A 19,212-nucleotide genomic window follows, 5' to 3' on the forward strand; every position below is an offset into this window, starting at 1 on the left:
AAATTGCAACGCAACTTGGAGTATATATGTATAAGCTTCTGATGCAAATTCTCGCGACGAGCATGCGTGCGTGCTTGTTGCTGAAGCAGGTCAGAGCTCGCGGGGTATTAACAAGTTAACCGATCGGCTTGCTGCTGAGCAAAGTCAGTCTGTCGCGCGCGGCTGCTCCCTGCCGCAGCATCGCATCCCGCCCTCACGTGCGGACAGATCTCCCGGCCTGTCCGGCGACTCGCCGGCGCCGTAATCCCATGCGCAGCTGGTGGCGCAGGAATCCTGTCGCTCTGACGAGCAAAGCCGCATAAACAAATGGCTGCTTGGTCAGAGCTCGCGAATCGGGCAAACATCGTCGTCGTGCAGGCCGCGAAGCTCCATGGCTCGCTGCCCTTGCACCTGCAGTTGCAGCCGCCGCATTTGGTGCATTGATCATGCGGGCGGGGTATTTTAATCCTCGGATGCGGTAGCTAGGACCGGACCCGGTGGTTGCAGGAGAGCTCTGAAGCCCGAAACCTCATCAGAGTCAGAGCCAGAGCCATGAGGTTGCTCCAGCTCTCTGACTTTGCGACAGTATTTTAGGGCGCCTAGTGGAATGCATGCACGCGGATGGTGTTGGTTGCGTTGCACCCTGCAGTTGGATCAAAGCGTTTACCGCGCGAGATTCTTCCGGTTCCGTCGATTGGGAGCAACGCATCGATCGAGATGGCGCGCGCGCGCCTAACGCCAGCTCGGATTGACATCGGATTAGGATCATAGTGGTGTGGTGTAAGAGTATGCAGGTTCAATGTTTTCTTTGTCTGTTGGAATTGAGAATCCTCACCCAATTTCCTGGACTGCACATAAGTTCTCGGAGCAATTTCACCGAAACCGTTTGCACAACACGCTGTAGGGCAGAACAATGGCACGTTTACTTTGCTCAGTAACTGCCAATTTTTGGTGTACTGTTCAGCAAGCCATTCCTTGGGTCTTTCTGTTTGTCACCGCAGTGACCTTTTCAGAGGAACTTGACTGATTGGACACAACAGTTTATGTAATGCATAGTTCATACAGCCATAATAGCATCAGGTTACTGAAATTAATAGCAGTGTATAATGACTTGATTCCAAAGCTTAGGAAACTACAAAAATCCTGAAGTAGAGCACTAGCAACTAGTTCTGTTGGGCTACAGTTTGATTCTCCTTAATATTTTTTCTTCTATGAACTGAAATTGAAACATAGAAACCTACTAGTTCTAAGCCCCAGCAATAACTTGTTAACCAAATCACCCTTTTTATAAGAAAAGTGCAAGCTTTGCAACTCTGATTTCATTTTCGAACTGGAGCTTTGAATGTGTTTTTCTTTCAACCAAAGGGAGGAGACATTTCAAGCCTTTAAGCTTTTTTAGTTAGGGTGTGTTTGGTAGAGCTCCATCTGATTTTGATTCTCTATGGAGCTGATTTTCTGAGAGGAGTGATCCTGTAGCTGAAAGTGATTCTCTTTTATTCTTTAGCATAAATTTTTAAATTTAGGATGAAGAATCACTTCACAGAATCAGGAGGAGATACTTTTTTCATCTCCCAACCTCCATTTCAGAGAATCACTTCACAGAATCAGTAGAGAATTATTTCTCTCTGAAAAACTGTTTGGTACAGCTCCTACTGGATTCAGTAGAGAATCAGCTCTGGGAGCTCTGCCAAACGCACCCTTAGAAGAGTACCGAATTCTTGTCCGCAATCATGCTGAAATCAGATTCCAAAGGAAAGTATCTACGGTGAGCACGCCAGTTCACCTGTGGCTCTACCAACCGGTTCAAACCCGGTTCTCAAGTCTTAGGTTAAATCTTGACAACGATAAACCAAGGTTTCATTTGACCAAATGTGGACACACAATTGGGTGTGCAAATGAATCCACTTACTTGTCATGGCCCTGACTCTTGAGTAAATGTGCAAAGCTGTCTTGATCAGTTACATGATCATGGCAAGCAATGGATCATCACAAGCTCTACCAGGGCGATGTGAAGACTGAAGAGAAGACTGACTCCAGCTTTAACAAGTTTACCTTCCCAGGAGGGTCCAGCACGTCAAGGTAAACAATTCACACTCACATCTTCACCGCAAGGTCTCCTGCCCCATCTGCAAGCATTCTTCCTGTGTAACAAAACAAGGGTGCCCTCACGGAATGACATGAGAAAGAGCAGTACATATTGACGAACACTGCTTTGTCGCCATCAGATCACACTGGCCCAAGTGACTCAGAGAGTACGGTAGACTTTACCTAATGTGATGGGCCTCTTCAGTCTGCCTCCTTGTTTCTACGAAAAGGAATATAGATTCACTGCAACCCATAATAGCCAAGTAGCCAACTTGCTGCAATAGTTGGTGATGCTACATGGCTTGAAGCTGACCAGTGAAGCTCGCCTTTAAATTCTTCCTTATGGTAGGCCCTGTGAGTTTGTTTGGCGATTGCTCGCTTCAGAAGAATCACCTTGAGCGTAACTGTGTAAGAAGGCTCACTACTGCCTGAGTGAATAAGTTAATTTAACCTGTTATGATCGACTGTCCACTTCAGAAGAATCACATGGGAGTGCAAGGCTCGCAGCTACCTGATTGCATAAGCCAATTCAATCTGCTATGATCAACAAGCAGATGCCTCACCAGTTTATTCTTGTTTACTGCTCTTGATCATATCAGCCATGTTACCATCCCACAAGCAACAGAACTCAGTTGGGAGATACAGGAATACAGGATGAGTCAGCAAAATCACTCCACATGCACTCAGACTTTGGACGGTACATGATGCTTTGCAGAAAATTCAGACAGCTCAAAAAGTGAGTTTATCATAGTACCAAGCTTCAGAACCAACATACCAGGTACACCAGCAGATTGCATCCAACTGATGCAAGAGCCAAAAAGGGGGCCAAGCAGCAACTCAGTGACAAGAAACCTAAAAGGGTCAACACAATCCAGAGCATGGCAATGCAGAATAGGTGATCTCTGCGTGTTTTTGGCTTCTACACAGCTACAAGACTACGCCTTTAACTTAACAGTTACTGGGATAATCTGATAAGTGGGTACAAGATTTTGCTAGTAGAAGAAGCCAAGGACCTTCCCTCCCACATTCTTTCTCCTTGCCTCTTCGTGGTCCATGATGCCAGCAGAGGTGGTGAGAACGATGTAGCCGAACTGCAAAACACAAATTATAAGGTTCTTAGGAAACATGGTTTGAAGGATTTCAAGCTGCATAGTTTAGTGATGCTTGCACAAAAAGCTATTAGTCACTTCCAATGAACTAACCTGACGTGAGGGAAGCAGCCTTGCTGTCCAGGACTCAATTTCCTTCACACCAACATCAAAGCGAGGGCTGATCACACCACATTTGTTGAGCCTTCCATTGAGTTCAACTACTATCTTACCAGAACGATGATCATCAACAAACTCAAATTCACCAATGTATCCTGCAGTGAAAAACGCAACATCATCAGTTAGTGAGTTGGCAACAGCCCTATCATAGTTTTAAAAATCCTGATCATGAGTAAGCATGTCAATGATGAATGATACAAAACATACCATGCTTTTGCATGACGATGAGGAACTTAATGATGACCTTCGAAGACGGTCTGATCATGACCTGGCGCTTGCCGCGCTTTTCAGCATTGTACATGCTCTTGAGGGCATCATTGAGCACACTTACTCTCACCATTTCTGCCGCATATATGAGAAAAGAAAGAGCATCAGCTACATGATCATTGGTGAAATCATAAACAGTGTCAACTGAGGCAACTGCAGATGTCAGGTACTTCTTTTTGGAATAGAATGCAGTTAATGAAGGGCTGAGTAATCAAGCAAGCATATCAAACATAATGCACTAGTTGCACTTGTAAAGTGAACTGTAGTTCGAAAGGGTTCAATGCATATTCCTCCAAAATAACAGCTTAATTTCGCTGGCTAACAACAAAGAACTAAGCAACAACACACTGAACAAATCCACCACTCAGGTTCGGCACCTAAGAATAGTCAAAGCAATCACCATATCGACGCAAGTCGCAAACGACAGTAAGTCACCAGCAGCAGTAGAAACAATATTCACTGTTCACCCTCTAACACACATGCAGGCATCAGGTCGAGCTCCTAAACAAGGACCATGGTAACCTTCACAGGGTGTCTCCTAAGCGATACAGCCATAGATGCGCGCTCCAGTACAGCTACTACAAGAACCTTGCAAAAAAATTCTCACCTCTGCAGCTCTACTACGCGAACAGCTCCCGACGGAACGGATACACATCTACGGCGAGTTCATACCAGGGACGGAGACGCACGGGAGAGAGAGAGAGGACGTACCTTCGGGCGAGGCTTCGGCGTCGTCGGCGGCGGCGCAAGGCCGGGAAGGCCGAAGAGTTTGGGGACTTGAGGGGTGGTGGCGGCCGAATGGGATCGCGATGCTGATGGGATCTAGGGTTTTCACTCGTGCATTTTATACGGTTCGCATATGGGCCCACCTGTCATACAAAATGTTGGCACTGGGGGGTTTTGTTTTGTGCGAGTCTTCTCCCAACAACGGCCCACGAAAGGGACGAGAAATGGGCCGCGTTTGTCATCTCCACCCTTGGGATCTGCTTCCTTTCTTCCTTTTTGAGGCTTTATATATCAACCGGTCATTTAGCTAGTTACATATACAAAGCATGAAAGCATGGAGAAGTCTGCACTAAGCACAAATTTCACAGTATCATCTACGAGAGAACGAGAACACGCAGGTCTGCCAGGGTTCAAATCTGTGGCTTCGGGTACAAATTCTGCCGAATGATCTGATGCAGCGGCCAGCGGGCGGATAGAAAGAACTACGACGTATCCATGTACGAGGCAACAAAAATACAGGCAGGAACCAAATACAAAGCACTCAAACTGTTCTTTTCTAAAACAAACATTCTCATGTAGAACCAGCAGGCAGATCTGTAGATGTTTATGTATGCAACAGATATACACAGGAGCAAGCACGCGCCTATTTTTATCAGGTCATGAAGGGCAACTTAAACTTGCACCCACGCTTGCAGAATTACCTGAGAGACTCGAAGACAGGAGCAGAGAGCTTCTGAAGCATATACAAGAACTGCATGGGAGAACCTAGAACCCTTCAATCGCTGACATAGGCGAGCCGTATCGGTATGCTGGACATGCTGTTGCCGACTTTCCTGCCTAAATAAATTGTTCAGTTGCCATTTGCCACATTTGTTAAGCTCTGGGATGAAACAAGAGGGCTTCTCATGATGCTTACCATTTCCAGGAGCTGCGTTAAATATATCCACGGCCCAACGGCATCGAAAGCTTGTAGACTTGTAGTTGACAGCATCAGGAGGCACAGAGGCAGGATGGTGCTCTGCTCCCATGCAGCAGAGCCCATCCCTAGCTACTATTGCAGATGCAGCAAGCAGCCACTGCTCTTGGTCTGCGAGACTGCAGGGTCTCCGTGGAAGATGGCAGCAATCTATTCGCCATTTTGCCAGATTATGTTGGAGAAGTTGCCATTAAGTCCTCCAAGCAAAAGCCTGTTAAGATATTATGCCCCATGTGAATAATTTCCATACAGCAGTGCCAAAACCTGACAAATTCCCAACATATGTAACAACCATCCCACTAGTCCATAGTAATACTCAATCTTGAGCTAAAAGAATCACAAAAGAGCAGTTTGAGACAGTACAATACTTTATGTCTGACTGCTGAGAGGTTAGCAACAAAAAATTTATGCTGGCTGATCTCACCAACTACTGTGATGCGCATACTGAATTTAGCAAATGCAGTAGCTTAAGAAGCTTGGTTTGTGGTATTATGGAATAAGCTACTGGACTAAAACTACCCTCCCCAATCCCCATCTCATTTTTCAAGGGGGCAGAGGCCACAGCAAATGAACTACACATACAGTAAGACAGTTAGACCAGCAGCAGGCACTCTGATCAGGCAATTTTAAAAGGTTGGCTTCTTTACCATGTGACAAAAAACCTTATCATTCTCAGCATAGGCATCAAAAGTGCAAAACCAAGACCTTCTGGACAGCAAGCACCCAATCTTGCTCCCTTGCACTAACTGGATATACAAAGAGGATAACACCAAGAAACAGATAAAAAAGATTCTGATTCAAAAGTGTGTGTATCATGTCATTGTGAAAGGATCACGTGGAGTCAAAGCTAAACTTGAGCAATCATCCCAGATGAGCAACACTAAGATTGTCAAAAGTTGATAGACTGTTAGCACTACAGTTTTGAAGGAAGAGCTATAGAAACCTCATCATATGAGTTCAAAATGTGACACTAGGATCGCTCTAAAAATTGATGTGTTAATTAGATAACTACAAACCAGACAAGACAAACACATCACGGAGAAAAGCAATTTATTTGCAAGGATCAAAACATACCTTGAAAAAAGATTCGATCTCTCATTTAAATCAATGTGACAATCTAACTGCAAGAGCTGTCAGGCACAAGAATGCTAAGTATCCCATAATTACATGCCATTCCTTGGCTAACCAGCAACACCTCAAAGTCACAGCCCCTTTAATATCAAATGTAGCAATGACAAAACCAGGTACCCCTCTTGCCTTCCATGTCATAGCTGGTACTGTTACTTCACGTGTCCCATCAGCATGGAGAAAGTCTGAGAAGCTACCAGTATGAGCATTAAATATAATCCTGTTGAAAGAGAAACAATATTAGGACTCAACAAGAAATTTTACGATAGCCACTAAAAAAACACACAACATAAAACGGTCAACTTATAACAGGTAGTTCAACCCAAAAGCTGTACTCAGCTATCAAACCCTTTGGTAATAAGGAAGGCTAACCTTGGTTTAAGTGCCTGAAGAATATACTGAGTTGAATTAGCTGGAAGCATATGCAGACGATCATATAGCCCCCTGCCATTAGCCAATTACCTTGTGAGGATATAGTAATCACACGTTCAGGGTCACATGAACAAATTACCGTAATACGGGTGATTCCATAGGAGGGATAGACTAAGAGTCTAATCATAATACACATACTATCGATGATTTTTACCTTTGTTTCGAGCTTGCGAAAACTGATGAATGATCTGAGACAATTTCCTCTGAAGATGTGGTAAGACCAGTAACTTCTGCGTCAAACTTATGCAATGGAAAATGAAGCAAAACTACAGGACCAGACCCGGATTCCATGCTGTTTTGCCTCCAACTAGTGTCAGTGGAACCTTCTCTTTTTTCACATCCCAAAGGGTAACATTCTGCTTCATTTAGACTTTGGAAATGATGGCTTTCCCTCTCCATGAACTTCTCAACACCAAACCGCAAATCATTATTGCCACAGAGCAGTGCCACGGCATTTATTGATACAAAACTTACATTGCTGATCTCAAAAGCACCACATCCACCAGAATCCAATCCAGGCAAATGCTTGGCCCTGCGGCTTACAAATTTTCCCTCCAAATTGGCACATGTGCCCACGTCCTTATCACCTAATGCAATGAGAAGAGGAAGACCAGAGTAATGCCCCAATATCCCCTCAAACTGCTCAATAACAGATATCCATTTGCGCTCTGTTAACTCTGAACCCTTTGCTGAAATGTCCCCAAGGACTACAATCATATCCGGCTTCAATGTTTGAATAGAATTCTGGAGAGAAAAAAAAGGCATGATGGCGAATGAAGGTTGTGCGCACAGCAATCCAAAAGTTTGAATGCTAGGATGCTACGAATCCTAAAGTTCATAATGTTCATAATCATCACACTTCACAGAATTACAGTTATCTACAATAATTTAGTTTTTTCCCCCAAAATGAAGCGGAGTACATTGTAAAATGCAAATTATGACCGCAAATTAGCTTCCGATAAAATCAAACCAATGGATACTTAAAAGATCAAAAAATCAAAGCAAAGGACCAGCTAGGCGGAATGCGACTGACCAAAATAAGTCCCAGCAAATCATAGTGAGTGGACTCCAATTAAGTGAACACTGAAAACATGCCGCTCCACTACATTTGGCACCCCAGAGCAGCAAATTTGCATGTGCACTAGCTCACCAAACGGCTATAGAAGACTAACATTTCAGTTATCTAACAAATTTTCGAAGAAATTCGGGACAGTCGCTCGCATCTGAATCTGATCACTCACATCGAAGAACTTGTACATGACGTGGTCCCTGAAGAACCGGTCGGCGTAGGTGGCGTCCGACCCGAGGAGCATCAGGTCGGCCACCATCATGGCCCTGAGGTCCCCGGGGCCGCTGGCGGCGGGCGGGCCCCCGGAGCAGGAGGGCGTGGAGAGCCAGTCCTCGAACGCGAGCAGCGCGGCGACGAGGAGGAGCGGGAGGGCCGGGTTGGGCCACGCCGCCATCGTCGCCGGTGTGGGGAGACCGGGGAAGGGGAGAGAAGAGGGGCGGGGTGGCGGGTGAGGGCTGTGGCCTTCTGCGTCAGGATTTCGCTGTGGTCGCCGCCGGCCATGGACAGGCGGCTGTTTTGCTTGTTTATTGCTCTTGCTCGCGGTAAATTTTGACCAGGGGCGTAATCAACGATTCTTTTTTTTTTTTTTGAAAAACCAATCGACGATACAATTTTTTTTTCAGATTAGCCGAGAATGGTTCAGATTCCAATTTTTTTCTCCCTAAGACCCTATTTTTTGTTTATGGACAGTTTAGAGGGAGTTTTGGAGTAAGGAGTTTGACGCTATGAATTAGCATGTCGAATTTCTGGAGTCTGTTCTTCAAACATTGTAAAACTGGACAACCCCAGTTAACCTTTTGCTTTCAATATAAAGCAGGGCAAAAGTGGTCTGTTATCTAAAAAAAAGACCCTATTTGGATGCTGTGATTGTGAATTTTTTTCACATGTAATTAGCTTCCAGTTGTAATATTCTGTGCACAACGTCAAGGGACCCTTTAAAAAAAATCTGTGCACAACGATACAATCGAAATTTCTTTTGTCATGTACAATACAATTCAAAATTTCTGTGTCTTGTAAAATAATTGCGAGGTTACCCGTGCAAATAGCTCGGTTGGATCCAATAACGGCTACAAATAGTTCTGAATTCTGATCTAGCAAGGCCTCAGGTGCTTCCAATGTCACATTGAACAACTTCGTGGAGCTCCATCTCCGTAGCAATCAAGCTAGTGCCTACCTTTCCGCCTGACACAGAGGCCACCAAATATGCTTTTAAGCAGATCAGTGAGAAAGTCCTTGTTACCTGCGGCTTCGTATTCACCCTCTCCTCATCTCATGGTGAAACACCTGCCCGTAGCCTTCGGTCAAGCTTCCATCAGATTTCATTTTGAGCTGACTGCCCTCAGATCGCTTCCAACACAATTTGTGGCTGCATCTCTGCTATGTGTGCGTTGCTCTTTCTTTACTCTCGTCATCAAACTACTTGGTAATTCCTTCAATCGGTAGGTTTGTTAGTATTTGGGGACGCAATTCCTTTTTCATCTTCCAAGAATGAGCTACGGGTAATTCGAACAACAAAGCAAGTGTGAGGTTCTTAACATCAGCTCGGATAAGAATCATGCTAAACAAACATGATAAGACAAAACTGGAAGTAATACCAAAATGTTACTAGTAGATCAAGTACTACAACGACCATTCTGCTGAAGAACAGCTAGCTTTCAGGATCATTTAAATTTAAGTCGTGCTAGGAAGAAGTGACTACTACACTATACTCGTCAGCAAGTCTACAGAGTAACTCAAACAAATTCCTCATAGATAACAATGACTTAAACTTGGACTATGACCAATTAAAGATAAGCAGTAGTTCTATTGCTGAAAAAAGACCATGGACAGTTGCTGATGAGCATGAGTTGCAATTCTACAATCCACCTGAATGATATCCAGAATATTAAATATTTCAGGATGATAGTTGGACTTCATGGAGCACATCACCAGCACAAGCTGCAGCATAATAACCTGCAAAACCAGGAACAGAGTCCTCATGGCAGTCGATGAACTTCAATCTGAAATGCTTCCCTATAAGTTTAGCTAATGAAGAAAAGCTTAAATTGCTAGTCAACCCCTTTGCCTGCAGCATCTTCATGACACAATGTCGGGGGCACTAGCCGCTTCTCCAGGCTGAGTCCTAACAGGGCAGGCCTTTCAACAATGTGCTGAGGCTCCATTCCAACCTCTTTGATCAAGAACTGAATCTTGCGGATAAGGTTCTCCTCAGAGTATCCTAGAATACATGGCATCTTGGACACTGCAATTGCAACTTCACTCTCAGAGCAACCAAGGGTACTCTTCAAAAACTTGAGCTTGGGAGCAACTTTCTCTTTGTTGATATCGGCGACAGCTGAAATTGCGTGCTTGAACATCCCCAAGCTGTGGTGCACCCCAAGCTCTTCTACGCGTCGCACCAATTCCTGGACACGCTCTGGGTATTCAGCTAAGCATCCGCACTTTGCTCTGGGCAATATCTCCAACACTTAGGCCACACTGACGAAGCAGCGCGATGTTAGGCTTTGACCACCCTCTCAAGATCTGAAAATAGGACGTCGTTCCCCTTCTTATTCTTATTCATGATAACAAGGAGCCGCTCAAATGAGCCATAGAAGGAGATGAAGAACTCCAGCTTGGGAACAACATTGCGGTGGCGGACAAAGCGTGAGCTGACCAGGAGGAAACGAGCGATCTGGGGAGCAGACGAACCGAGGCAGTCGCGAAGGGCGTGGAGGCGAGGGCCGACGTTCTTCACCGTGGAGCGGAGGAGAAGCGGGTCTGCGACGACGATGTTGGCAATGTCGGCGCCGGAGAGGCTGACGCCGGAGAGCAGGGTTGGAGGCGGCAGTTGGAGAGCTCCTTGACTGCCTTCATGCACAGGCTAAAAAATCACAGGATTCATCAAAATGCTAATAAACAAGCTTTGGTTAAAGGATATTTTGTTTCCTTATTCGTGGATTTATTTCCAGAAGAGATAATGTTCTCTATATATGCCAGTCTCAGATTTACATAATAAGATAATCTTAGGGGGGCAAGTCAAGATAACCCGTATAAAAGGGGCATATTCTGTGGAAAATGCAAGAACAACGAATTAGTTCTTGCCATCTATTTTTGGCAGTCAGTCTCCCATTCCTCAACACCAAATAGAACCATCTTGGCCAGAGGTCCATGGAACCAAAACAGTTCTTAAAAATCAAGAATATATTGTTGGCCACAACAATTTGGTTTACACAATTGTTTCATAGAGAGTTTCTTCTCAGTAGCAATTTCGGCCACTACTTGAAAGTAGTGGTTCAGCCTCAGTGAAGTAAAATGTAAACATTAGCAGAAACAAAATGAATCCGTTCCACTAAAAACGAATTAGGCAAGCCTTAAAGAAGTATCGGTGGGTGCTATAAATGTCAGTAGAAACAAAACTTGCTGAGCAAACACTGTTAGAGAAAAAGGGAAAGCTAGTGCTGTCAAATTCCATCTAGACTAAGTGCTATAACAAGAGCCTATCCGCAGAAGAACAACTCACTTAAGGATAATCTTCAGCCATTTACTACACAGAAGAAGCGACTAACAAACACGTGCAGTAAGGTCCTTGACAGAATAATAGATAACCATAACTTAAACTTGGACTATGAGCAGTCAGAGATTACTAGTTCTATTGCAGAAAGAAGAATTGGGAATGCCCGCACCATTGACAGCTGCTAATGAGCGTGAGTTGCAGTTATATCATCTGCCTAGAATATGAAAAATATTGGAATATTTTAAGGTGTTCAAAGTTGATAGGGCACAACACCAGCACGAGCTGTGGCATAATCATCTGCAAGCCCAGGAACAGAGTCCTGGTGACTGTCAATGCACCTCAATTTGAAAGTCTCCTCTCCATATTGAGCGAATGAATAAAAACTCCGATTGCTATCCAGCAATCCCTTAGCCAGCAGGACCTTCATGACACAATACCGGGGCACTAGCCTCTTCTCCAGGCTGTATCCGAACAAGGCAGGCCTTTGCAGAATGTACTGAGGCTCCAGTCCAACCTCGTTGATCAAGAACCGAATCTTGCGGTGAAGGCTCTCCTCAGATATTGTTAGAATGCTTGGCATCTTGGACACTGCAGTGGCAATTTCACTCTCGTGGCAACCAAGAGTACTCTTCAAAAGTTCGAGCCTGGCAGCAACCTTCTCTTTGCTGATATTTGAGACGACCGCCACCGCCTGCCAGAACATTCGCGAGCTGCAAGGAACCCCAAGCTCTTCCGCGCGTAGCACTATCTCCTTGATGCTCTCTGGTCTGAATGTAAGCACCCTGGCTCTGAGTGAGAACAGACGGGCAATATCTCGAACACTTAGGCCGCACTGATGAAGCAGCGCGATGTTAGGCTTGATCACCCTTTCAAGATCTGACCATAGAATGCAGTTGTGATTCTTTAAGATCACGAGGAGCCTTTCAAATGAGCCGTAGAAGGAGATGAAGAACTCGAGCTTTGGAACGACGTCGCAGCCGCGGACAGCGCGTGAGCCGACCAGGAGGAAGCGAACGATCTGGGGAGCGGACAGACCGAGGCGGTCGCGGAGCGCGAGCAGGCGAGGGCCGACCTTCTTGGGCGAGGAGCGGAGGAGAAGCGGGTCCGCGACGACGATGTCGGCGATGTCGGCGCGGGAGAGGCCGACGCCAGAGAGCAGGGCGAGGACGGCGTCGGGGTTGGAGGCGGAGTTGAGACGGCAGTTGGAGATCTCCTCGAATGCCTTCCTGCTATCTTTAGATGCTCCATCGAATGCCTTCTGGGCTGTCTTCCTGGCTTGAGCTGCGGCTAGGCCGCAGGCGGCGACGAGGTAGTCCTCAAGGGAGAATGGGGCGGCGGAGGCCGAGGTGGAGGTGGAGAGGAGGCAGGCGCGGTGGTAGATAGGGGAGGGAAGCGGGGAGACCGCGCGAAGGAGAGGGAGGACATGCCTTCGGAGGAACAGCATGGCGGCGGTGGCGGAGGCGATTCGGCGTCGGCGGTCTTCCTCAGTTGAGATTGAGAGGAGCAGCCCGCGTGAGGACCAGCCCCACTTCCAAGCTTTTTCTTTTTTATTTTTCTTTTCTTTTTTGCGTGGCAAAATAGATGCCCCTCTTTCTTTTTCCAGCTGCTACTCGTTTTCAATTATTTTCTCGTCGAGCCCATTTGAGCAGCGGAGTTTACCGTCTTAGGGCCTGTTTGGCAACCAAGTGTTAAAATTTAACACCTGTCACATCGGATGTTTGGATGCTAATTAGGAGTATTAAATATAGGCTAATTACAAAACTAATTGCACAGATGAAGTGTAATTCACGAGACGAATCTATTAAGCCTAATTAGTCCATGATTTGACAATGTGGTGCTACAGTAACCAATTGCTAATGATGGATTAATTAGGCTTAATAGATTCGTCTCGCGGATTAGCACAGGATTCTGCAATTAGTTTTATAATTAGCTCATATTTAGTTCTCCTAATTAGCATCCGAACATCCGATGTGACACTGTTAAAGTTTAACACCTCGTATCCAAACACCCCCTTAGTTTTGATTTTTGAACTTTGAAACGCATAATTTAAACAAAATTATTTGTATTGGTGTTGGAATTTTTTTTACGGCGAAAAATAATTGGCCAGGGTCTCAAGAAGTTCCTTCACTGCAGTAGTGTACAAATAAACACTACTCCCTCCGTTCCAAATTGTACGTCGTTTTACTTTTTCTCATAGATATTATTATGCATGTAGAGAAACAATATCTATACATCTAGAGAAACTAAAACGACCTACGATTTGGAACGGAAGGAGTAGGCATTAAAGTAATCCATTCGGCTAATAAATAGATACAAACTAGGCAAAGCCACATAGAATTATCAGCGTATCATCACTGGATGAACACACACGATGAACAAACATGGTCAGACAATACGCGAAGCTGATACAGTGATACTGCCAATCATACAATCATCAGCAAATGAGCTCTACAGAGGTCTGAATTTCAGAAGCACGGGCACAGAGGCCCAACTGCCCAACAAGATGAGCCCGTTGCCGCGGTTGCCCTTTCTTCTTGTTTCCCGGCGCTAGCCTGCGGAATGAATACACGAGACGATTAGTTCCCTACTTCCCTAGCCGCCGGCAATTAAACACCAGACTACAGATCGAAGCCGGTGCTTGATGACACTGGTGCGTGGCTAGCCGTCCAGCTCGTCGGCAGGGGTTTGTCAGCTTCGAAGCTGCTTCTAATGTCTCTGAATTATAACCTTTCTGCCCCACACAGGCAGCAGCTTAGTCAGAAGCTTACTTTCTAGAGATCCCGCTATGAAAACAAATGCCATGATTCATCGTGAACACAATTTATTTGATCACCACTGTTATATGCAAGCTGCAGCGACAGTACCATCACGGAAGAAACGATCCCACTCACGTTCACAACGGCCAACAGCTACGCATACCAGGTTTAATTACCCGAACAGACCGCAAACGACAGCACGGCACCGGTCGGCGACGCGCGGCAGCCGACGCCTCATCACTCCTGGCCCAGGAGGGCGAGGAGCATGCTCTCGTAGTCGCCGGAGGTGTCCCCGGCGACGGCGCGCTCCAGTGGCACGCTGTTCCTCTTCTGGTAGGCCTCCTTAATGTGCTTCAGGTCCACCTCGGCGCGGGTGGTGATGACCCGGGTCAGGGAGCTCTCGTCCGTGCCCAGACCCGCGATGGCCTGCCTGACCACCTTCTCGAAGTACCTGTCGGGGCAGGTGAGGCACCGAATGATCGCCCGCAGCGTTTTGAGGTACTCGTCCTTGGGATCAGCCTTCAGATCCTGTGGATTGCGGAGCTTGTTAGGAAGCGGGTCATTGAGGAATTTACTAGAAAATAGGAGATGCATCGTGCGAATATTTTTGTTGAGAACACTAGGAGATCTGCGTAGTGGAATATTGGCAGGTCATGCAAATGATACATACAGCTAGTGTACAGAAATGAAACTGAAAAAACAGCAAAACATCCAAGCGAACCATAACACAACACTTTTACCAGATACACCAATGTTCTGAATGGCATTTGAGAGCTGAGTAATCTTTCAGTCTAAAATCACCATATCTAATTGACAAAAGTAATAGTGTAATACTTCTAAGTAGTAAGGTGATTCTGCAGTGGCAGTTAGTATTTAGTAATACTATGGTTTGCAAGGAAAATACCATTTTGAGAGAGAATAGATTCCAGCACCAAAACACATGAGCTATCATGCGAATGTTTTTAGCAGAAATTAGGAAGCAGTGCTGTGAGTCAATATAGTCAAGAAATGATCGTGCATATATCAACATATGAAAAAGCAACTCATTCTCTTAAAAAGACTAAGGAAATCTTAAAACATTAAATGATCTAGAAAGAATTTTCAACTACAGTTATATATACTGAACATGGATAGCTTTGCCAGAGCATTGTGAAATTTCCATACCAAATACTGAACAGAACAAGCTGACAACAAAGTGTATCTATCTTAATGGATGCAACTGATCTAGACATAAGCAACATGGAAATCAAAACTTGGTCTGAGCACTAAACTATTGAATATGGTTGATCTTGAAGGGTGCAGGAACTAAAATGAGTAAACAGCTTTCCAAATGTTACACGTGCTCCTTACTAATTGGATGAATGAACCAAACAGTGTAAGAACAAAGTCTATCGGCAAAAGCAGGCACGAGTAGCAGCTTATTAGTTTCCTTCGGAATATGAATGGGTGATTTGTATTAATGTGGGTCGTGATACATGTAAATGAGTGACAAAATGCACCAGTACATGAACCTCATTCCATAACTGCATAATCTGATTCAACTTTAGTGCAATGCAGAAGACACTTATAGGCAGAACAAAATGTAAATAATAATTTGGTTACTTCCTGTACGATTTTATACAGCAAAAGACATGTATGCACCTTGTTGATTGGGTGGCCAAATGCATCGTTGTAATAATTGAATGTAGCAAGAAGCTGAGCTTTGCTCCAAGTCGTGAGGATTCTGATGATCTCATCATCACTATAAGCCTTGTGATGGATCTTCTCATGAAGTATTTTGGCTTCCGAGTGTGCCAGCCTTGTGTTGACCTCTGGTCCATCATAGCGGTATGCACTTACAAGTGGCACCAGCAGCTGAAATGAAGAATAAAGGTTAGATCACAGAATGTGGCAACGTTTCCTTTTTTGCACTCTTTTCCCTGTTGGTCAAAAGCTCAGGGAGCTAGCAAAACTAGAATAAGGTTGCCAAAAACTAAAACGACAATAAGCATGCCATCCTGTAAACTAAACCTGATTCAGTGGATGTATTTTGGCTAAAAGGCGAGGTTTGTCGTATGCACCGTTCGTTCATACCAGATTTTTCTTGATATAAATGACGCAGAAAAAGATTAGGTTAGGGGTCCAATGCACGATACACCCAACGACCAACCCCGCGTCCCACAGGCTACTATGCTGCTATGCATGTGCAAATAAAAAGCGATGGCACGAATTCAAACAAAAAAATTCAATAATTTTTAGACCGGAGTACCGGACAGCCAAATTGAATTTAGAACGAACCATTGTGTTCCTTGATAAGATCTTCGAAATAAAACCAAACTTCATTATGATTTTGATGAAATTTCCTCAAGATTTTATTTTATATATGTGGAATATTTTCTCAATGAATCGGGAACATGTGTTATATATTCAAGAGAAAAATGTTCCATATTTATGATAAATTGTTTAGAAGGAAAATACTATGATTTCAATAAAAAATTCAAGTAGAACAAGGTATTAGCCTAGAACGTATCGTGCAAACTAGCAGTAAAAAAAAAAGGCGTACGTTTGCCTGTTTGAGAAAATATTACTAACTTGAAAAAAAATATTTGTTCAAGTGTAACCACTGTATCTGGGCGAAACGAGCAATTGGGCCCACGTAGCAGACTACCAGTAACCACCCTGAGGCCGGAGCGTAAACGGACCGATGGCACATGGGCCGATGGCTAAGCGAACAGAGAGTTCTTCTCGGCCGCAATAGCAGCACAAGCAAAGTACCACATTTTCGGGCCGCAAGTAGTACTTGCATCTTCGAATAACATACAAATTACAATGAGCATATATTAAATATACGCATGCGCTTGGCCTATCTGGTTTGCTGCTTCTGCACATGACTTACGAAAAATGTATCGAAACTTGGACAGCAACCACACTTCAATCATAAAGTAAACAATGAGCTGACCTGAGGTCTGGAGTTTCAGATGCATGTCAAAACAGAGGGCACTGCTGGTGGTTACAGCGGCTTTTGTGATCCTGCTTAGAGAACACATCATCAGGATCTTCCACACATCATGGGAGCTGCCATAAAACCAGAATGCATAATATGACATATAGTAAGCGAAAGCCTTATAAATAGTGATATGCATATCCATCATGCACAGGCTAGAAAATCACAGGATTCATCAAAATGCTAATAAACAAACTTTGTTAAAGGATATTTTGTTTCCTTATTCTGGATTTATTTCCAGAAGAGATAATGCTCTCTATATATGCCGGTCTCAGATTTACATAATCAGATAATTTTAGGGGGCCAAGTCAAGATAACCCATATAAAAGGGGCATATTCTGTGGAAAATGCAAGAACAACGAATTAGTTCTTGCCATCTATTTTTGGCAGTCAGTCTCCCCATTCCTCAACACCAAATAGAACCATCTTGGCCAAAGGTCCATGGAACCAAAACAGTTCTTAAAAATCAAGAATATATTGTTGGCCACAACAACTTGGTTTACTTGGTTTCTTCTCAGTAGCAATTTCGGCCACTACTTGAAAGTAGTGGTTCAGCCTCAGTGAAGTAAAATGTAAACATTAGCAGAAACAAAATGAATCCGTTCCACTAAAAACAAATTAGGCAAGCCTTAAAGAAGTATCGGTGGGTGCTATAAATGTCAGTAGAAACAAAACTTGCTGAGCAAACACTGTTAGAGAAAAAGGGAAAGCTAGTGCTGTCAAATTCCATCTAGATTAAATGCTATAACAAGAGCCTATCCGCAGAAGAACAACTCACTTAAGGATAATCTTCAGCCATTTGCTATACAGAAGAAGCGACTAACAAACACGTGCAGTAAGGTCCTTGACAGAATAATAGATAACCATAACTTAAACTTGGGCTATGAGCAGTCAGAGATTACTAGTTCTACTGCAGAAAGAAGAATTGGGAATGCCCGCACCATTGACAGCTGCTAATGAGCGTGAGTTGCAGTTATACCATCTGCCTAGAGTATGAAAAAGATTGGAACATTTTAAGGTGTTCAAAGTTGATACGGCACAACACCAGCACGAGCTGTGGCATAATCATCTGCAAGCCCAGGAACAGAGTCCTGGTGACTGTCAATGCACCTCAATTTGAAAGTCTCCTCTCCATATATAGCAAATGTGTAAAAACTCCGATTGCTATCCAGCAATCCCTTAGCCAGCAGGACCTTCATGACACAATACCGGGGCACTAGCCTCTTCTCCAGGCTATATGCGAACAGGGCAGGCCTTTGCAGAATGTACTGAGGCTCCAGTCCAACCTCGTTGATCAAGAACCGAATCTTGCGGTGAAGGCTCTCCTCAGATATTGTTAGAATGCTTGGCATCTTGGACACTGCAGTGGCAATTTCACTCTCGTGGCAACCAAGAGTACTCTTCAAAAGTTCGAGCCTGGCAGCAACCTTCTCTTTGCTGATATTTGAGACGGCCACCACCGCCTGCCAGAACATTCGCGAGCTGCAAGGAACCCCAAGCTCTTCCGCGCGTTGCACTAACTCCTTGATGCTCTCTGGTCTGAATACAAGCACCCTGGCTCTGATTGAGAAAAGCCGGGCAATATCTCGACCACTTAGGCCGCACTGATGAAGCAGCGCGATGTTAGGCTTGATCACCCTTTCAAGATCTGACCATAGAATGCAGCTGTGATTCTTTATGATCACGAGGAGCCTTTCAAATGAGCCGTAGAAGGAGATGAAGAACTCGAGCTTTGGAACGACGTCGCAGCCGCGGACAGCGCGTGAGCCGACCAGGAGGAAGCGAACGATCTGGGGAGCGGACAGACCGAGGCGGTCGCGGAGAGCAAGAAGGCGAGGGCCGACGTTCTTGGGCGAGGAGCGGAGGAGAAGCGGGTCCGCGACGACGATGTCGGCGATGTCGGCGCGGGAGAGGCCGACGCCAGAGAGCAGGGCGAGGATGGCGTCGGGGTTGGAGGCGGAGTTGAGACGGCAGTTGGAGATCTCCTCGAATGCCTTCCTGTTATCTTTGGATGCTCCATCGAAAGCCTTCTGGGCTGTCTTCCTGG

The 19,212-nt window shown here is 44.9% G+C and overlaps 4 protein-coding genes across 12 annotated transcripts in view; all 4 read right to left on the minus strand.

Annotated features, from left to right (window-relative positions):
* Nucleotides 1-2,753: 2,753 nt before the first annotated feature.
* Nucleotides 2,754-8,554, minus strand: LOC101783642 (40S ribosomal protein S15a-1). 3 transcript variants are annotated; one of them, XM_004966747.4, is made up of 6 exons: nt 8,103-8,554; nt 7,016-7,605; nt 6,802-6,873; nt 6,376-6,649; nt 5,242-5,512; nt 5,027-5,162 (listed from the first exon to the last, which is right to left on the minus strand). In XM_004966747.4, the coding sequence occupies exons 1-4, from the start codon at nt 8,322-8,324 to the stop codon at nt 6,406-6,408; spliced, it is 1,128 nt and encodes a 375-aa protein (XP_004966804.2). In that variant the 5' UTR covers nt 8,325-8,554; the 3' UTR covers nt 5,027-5,162; nt 5,242-5,512; nt 6,376-6,405. The 3 variants fall into 3 exon arrangements, with proteins under 3 accessions (XP_022681694.1, XP_004964986.1, XP_004966804.2); XM_022825959.1 differs by lacking the exons at nt 6,376-6,649; nt 6,802-6,873; nt 7,016-7,605; nt 8,103-8,554 and adding exons at nt 2,754-3,155; nt 3,267-3,427; nt 3,540-3,674 and having other exon boundaries at nt 5,242-5,493; XM_004964929.4 differs by lacking the exons at nt 5,027-5,162; nt 5,242-5,512; nt 6,376-6,649; ... (1 more) ...; nt 7,016-7,605; nt 8,103-8,554 and adding exons at nt 2,754-3,155; nt 3,267-3,427; nt 3,540-3,674; nt 4,311-4,465.
* A 325-nt stretch (nt 8,555-8,879) lies between these two features.
* LOC101774315 (transcription termination factor MTERF2, chloroplastic) lies at nt 8,880-12,996 on the minus strand. 7 transcript variants are annotated; one of them, XM_004964928.4, is made up of 3 exons: nt 10,622-12,996; nt 9,797-9,883; nt 8,880-9,423 (listed from the first exon to the last, which is right to left on the minus strand). In XM_004964928.4, exon 1 carries the CDS (start codon nt 12,868-12,870, stop codon nt 11,677-11,679), a length of 1,194 nt encoding a protein of 397 aa, XP_004964985.1. In that variant the 5' UTR covers nt 12,871-12,996; the 3' UTR covers nt 8,880-9,423; nt 9,797-9,883; nt 10,622-11,676. The 7 variants fall into 7 exon arrangements, with proteins under 7 accessions (XP_004964985.1, XP_022681693.1, XP_004964983.1 ...); XM_022825958.1 differs by having other exon boundaries at nt 9,988-12,996; XM_004964926.4 differs by having other exon boundaries at nt 9,797-12,996.
* A 1,216-nt stretch (nt 12,997-14,212) lies between these two features.
* LOC101784038 (annexin D7-like) lies at nt 14,213-16,967 on the minus strand. The gene is made up of 3 exons (XM_004966748.3): nt 16,962-16,967; nt 15,824-16,036; nt 14,213-14,710 (listed from the first exon to the last, which is right to left on the minus strand). The coding sequence occupies exons 1-3, from the start codon at nt 16,965-16,967 to the stop codon at nt 14,420-14,422; spliced, it is 510 nt and encodes a 169-aa protein (XP_004966805.2). The 3' UTR covers nt 14,213-14,419.
* Nucleotides 16,968-18,001: 1,034 nt separating this feature from the next.
* Nucleotides 18,002-19,212, minus strand: part of LOC101784455 — a 1,852-nt gene continuing 641 nt past the window's right edge. The window contains exon 2 of the mRNA XM_022826062.1: nt 18,002-19,208. Coding sequence (XP_022681797.1) covers nt 18,188-19,208 — 1,021 coding nt within the window. The 3' untranslated portion in view covers nt 18,002-18,187. The remainder of the gene's footprint in view (nt 19,209-19,212) is intronic.

The sequence above is a fragment of the Setaria italica genome, chromosome IV, assembly GCF_000263155.2.
Source record: "Setaria italica strain Yugu1 chromosome IV, Setaria_italica_v2.0, whole genome shotgun sequence".
Taxonomy (NCBI): domain Eukaryota; kingdom Viridiplantae; phylum Streptophyta; class Magnoliopsida; order Poales; family Poaceae; genus Setaria; species Setaria italica.